The following is a 3,432-nucleotide window of genomic DNA, read 5'->3' on the forward strand; positions in this document are numbered from 1 at the left end:
CGTATAAATTTACTAGTCGGTTTACAAAACACCGACACCTTGCATACCCAATTTTTTGTGTTTAGATATGTTGGGCGGTTCCTTTTTTGATTGGCCCCCTCCCCCTCGCAAAGAGCTATCCCAAAAGAATTTCCTAGATGTTTTTGGTCGTTTCGCAGGATGGTGCATTTTGTCAGGACGTGGGAGGCTTTGCCAGGGCTTGACATACGAAGAGCTTCTGGAGGTGCGGGTGATGAGTTGTATCCCTAAGGACAATCCCAGCGAGGACCAAGTGCCCGAGCAAAGGAGCGACACGGCTCTGTGCGCGAAGTCGAGCGAACGCTTTAGTGGTCCCCACGGTCCTGTGAAGGCGGATGCTTTTGCTTTTAGGGACTGCAGTGCCAGCAGCAGGGGCTGCAGGGGGCTCCGTGTCGAGCCCACGATACTAGCGGCCACGAAGGGGTTCCCGCTGGGCCTCGTAGTTGGCGGGTCCATCTGGTCCATGGTGGCGACGGCACGACTGCCTTGGGTGAACTCCACACGTCAGCGAGCCTTCATTTCGTAAGCAGCAAGGAGATGTTGAGATGTGCTAAAAACGTATATTGCAAACGTATGTTTTAAATGTTTCGGATGTATGATGCAATTGTTTTAGGTGAATGTTGCAAAAGTAGGTGTGGGGGAGGCATAAGAGTCCTTGTGTTGTTAGGGGGAACCTATAAATAGTGCCAATTGTACAATAGGAAGGGGTGGATGAATAGTGTAACCACCCGTTCGTTATTGCCTTCGCTATTCCATTCGCAACTTGAGAGTTCAGCAATTGCCCGTGTTCGAAGACTTCGGTCTAGAACAACAAGTTTACAGTATTTATTGACGGTTATACACAGCTGGTACTGCACTTCATCACGCACCCTTGACATACTCCGTCTCTGATTCCTGAGCTGATCTACCCTTGCACTCGTAGTAGAACGCGGTCAACGCGCAGTTTTGGAACAACTCAACGGCGGCCATCAGGACGGTGTACAAGACTCCCAGGAGCAGAGCCCCCGACGCCATGTTGCTATGGCCGCATATCTTGGCCTGCCAGTAAATCGGCCTGAACACAGCGGCGAGCCCACTCATCACGGAAACAAAGAGCATGGCACGCCTCCGCCTGCCCTTCACCAGCTGCCACGCCCGCACGACCGCGCCGGCGCCATGGCAGCGCCTAGCTGCAGATTCATCCACGGCCACGACGACGGCGAGCGAGCAGAAGAAGGACAGGAAGATGTAGAAGACGAAGGCGGCGAGGAGGACCAGGCACCCGGCGAGAAACAGCCCGCGGTACCGCCTGAACGCGAGGAAGGCCACGAGGGCGGACGAGGCAAACAGCAGCGCGACGGCGGCGGTCTTGAGCATGCAGACGAAGGCTACCGTCAGCACGGCCCCCTTCAGCTGCTGCTTGGCTCTGCCGAGGAGCGCGCCAAAGGTGTGCACCTCACCGTCACCGGAGTATGTCGTGACGGTGGCGAAGAAGGAGACGAGCTGGATGACAGAGCTAGTGACGTCTACTGACACGAGATAGGCCGCGCCTGCGAGGAAGAGGACCCGGTAGTCCTCCTGCGTCTCTCGGAGGAGGAGAGCGTAGTCCGGGCCTCCGGGGTCGGTGCTCATGAGCGCATCCATGTCGAGCCCGACCTCAAGCTTGATGGGCTCGACGCCAAGCACGTTGGCAACGACAAGGAGAGAGATCCAGGCGACGAGGATCGTGAAGATCGCCACGAAGAGTCTCCGGTTCCTGCCAGAGAGGAGGAGGCCTTCCTTAAGGAAGTTCAAGAACGATGGGGTGGTTGAGCTTGGCTTGGTGGCAGCCATGGCTAGAGCTTAGACAAAGACGAGAGGAATGCCAATGTATTGAGATTATGAGAGGATAATAACGTTGATGCTTTAAACCTTTATACTGTATGTAAGACGAGGGTTGAGGAGAGAGCGAGGCATTTCGCGTTACTGAACTGATCGGTCCGAAAAAAAATGGTGCTACTCCATAAAAAATGTAAATAGAAGTTAAACAATCTTAAATTAATTTAATTAGATTTATAAAAAGTAGTATTAACATTTATATATTTAAATAGGTCTATTTTGAAAACATATTCCATAATCTAGTGATATTTATTACGCATCATAAATTTTATTCGTTTTTAAATAGACTGAATTGACACATATTAGTTATACAAAAGTTGATTAAAATTTATTTATTGCAACATCAAAATTAATATTATTTAGTAATTGATTTTAAATAGATTGAATTGACACATATTAATTAGTACTCCCTCTGTTTCAAATTATAATTAAGAAGTTTTTGCATTTCTAGATATATAGTTTTTCACACAGGCGCCTGAACAGTTTTTTCTTGTCCTTAAATAGAAAAAAAATTATAATTTATTTATCATGATTTGTGCTAATAGATACATAGTTTTTAGTATGTATCTAGATATAACCTATATCAAGGTGCGTAACTAAAGCTATGAATTTAGAAAAGCTAAAATATCTTATAATTTGGAACATGAGTAATATTCTAATCGATGTAATTAGTGATTAATAGCACGAATATTATTAGATCATTTCACCTAGTACTGTATTTTTATGAGGGTGCTGAGGGTATTGGATTCATGCTTTTTTAATACAAATGTAGAATGGGGCAGAGAAAAGTAATAGGAAAAGAATTTGGACACATCTATTTAGTGTCTACAATAGAAAGAAATACGAATATGAATATTCATATGTAGAAAAGAATATTTCTTTTTTGTTTTGAAAGCATTACTAGATTTAGGGTGCTTTGGCAGCAAGAAACATTCTAGATTCTCAGGAGAATCACTAGGATCGTTGTCACTTGTTACAAAAAGAGAAATATTTTAAGGAGAATCACTTGAAACTGTTTACCAGCAGTCTAGAGAAATACCCAAAATCTAGTTTTGTATTTCTTTTTCAAGAATCTAGTGAGCCATGATTCATGAAAGAAACATTTCTAAAGAGAAACTAGATCTGCAACGTTTCTAAGAGAATCTAAAACCCTGCCAAATGCACCTTCATGTATCTAATATGAATTGGCGATCAAAACACATATGGATAGAACTTCTAAAAGGTTCTAAAAAAGAAAAAAAAAATAGGAGTATGAATGGAATAAAACTGAATTGATAAAACAATCCTAGCAAAAAACCATAGACAGTTTAATTAATGTTGTGTACTCCCTCTGTCAAAAAAAAATGCAACTCTCGCATTTCGAGGAGTCAAATAGTTTAAACTTTGACTAAAATTATATGAAAAATACTAACACTCATGTGACAAAATAATAAGTACCATTAGTTTAGCCATAGAATATAATTTCATAATAAATTTATTTTGAAGACATAAATGTTAATACTATTTATTATAATCTTGGTCAAACTTGAGCTAGTTTAGCCGGCACGGTTCCTATAA

General features: G+C 43.2%; 1 protein-coding gene across 1 annotated transcript; it reads right to left on the minus strand.

Moving 5' to 3' along the window:
- Positions 1-879: 879 nt before the first annotated feature.
- Positions 880-1,830, minus strand: LOC136489126 (uncharacterized). Its single transcript, XM_066485845.1, has one exon. The coding sequence runs from the start codon at positions 1,828-1,830 to the stop codon at positions 880-882; it is 951 nt and encodes a 316-aa protein (XP_066341942.1).
- Between the last annotated feature and the right edge of the window lie 1,602 nt (positions 1,831-3,432).

Source organism: Miscanthus floridulus, chromosome 10 (genome assembly GCF_019320115.1).
Source record: "Miscanthus floridulus cultivar M001 chromosome 10, ASM1932011v1, whole genome shotgun sequence".
Classification (NCBI taxonomy): domain Eukaryota; kingdom Viridiplantae; phylum Streptophyta; class Magnoliopsida; order Poales; family Poaceae; genus Miscanthus; species Miscanthus floridulus.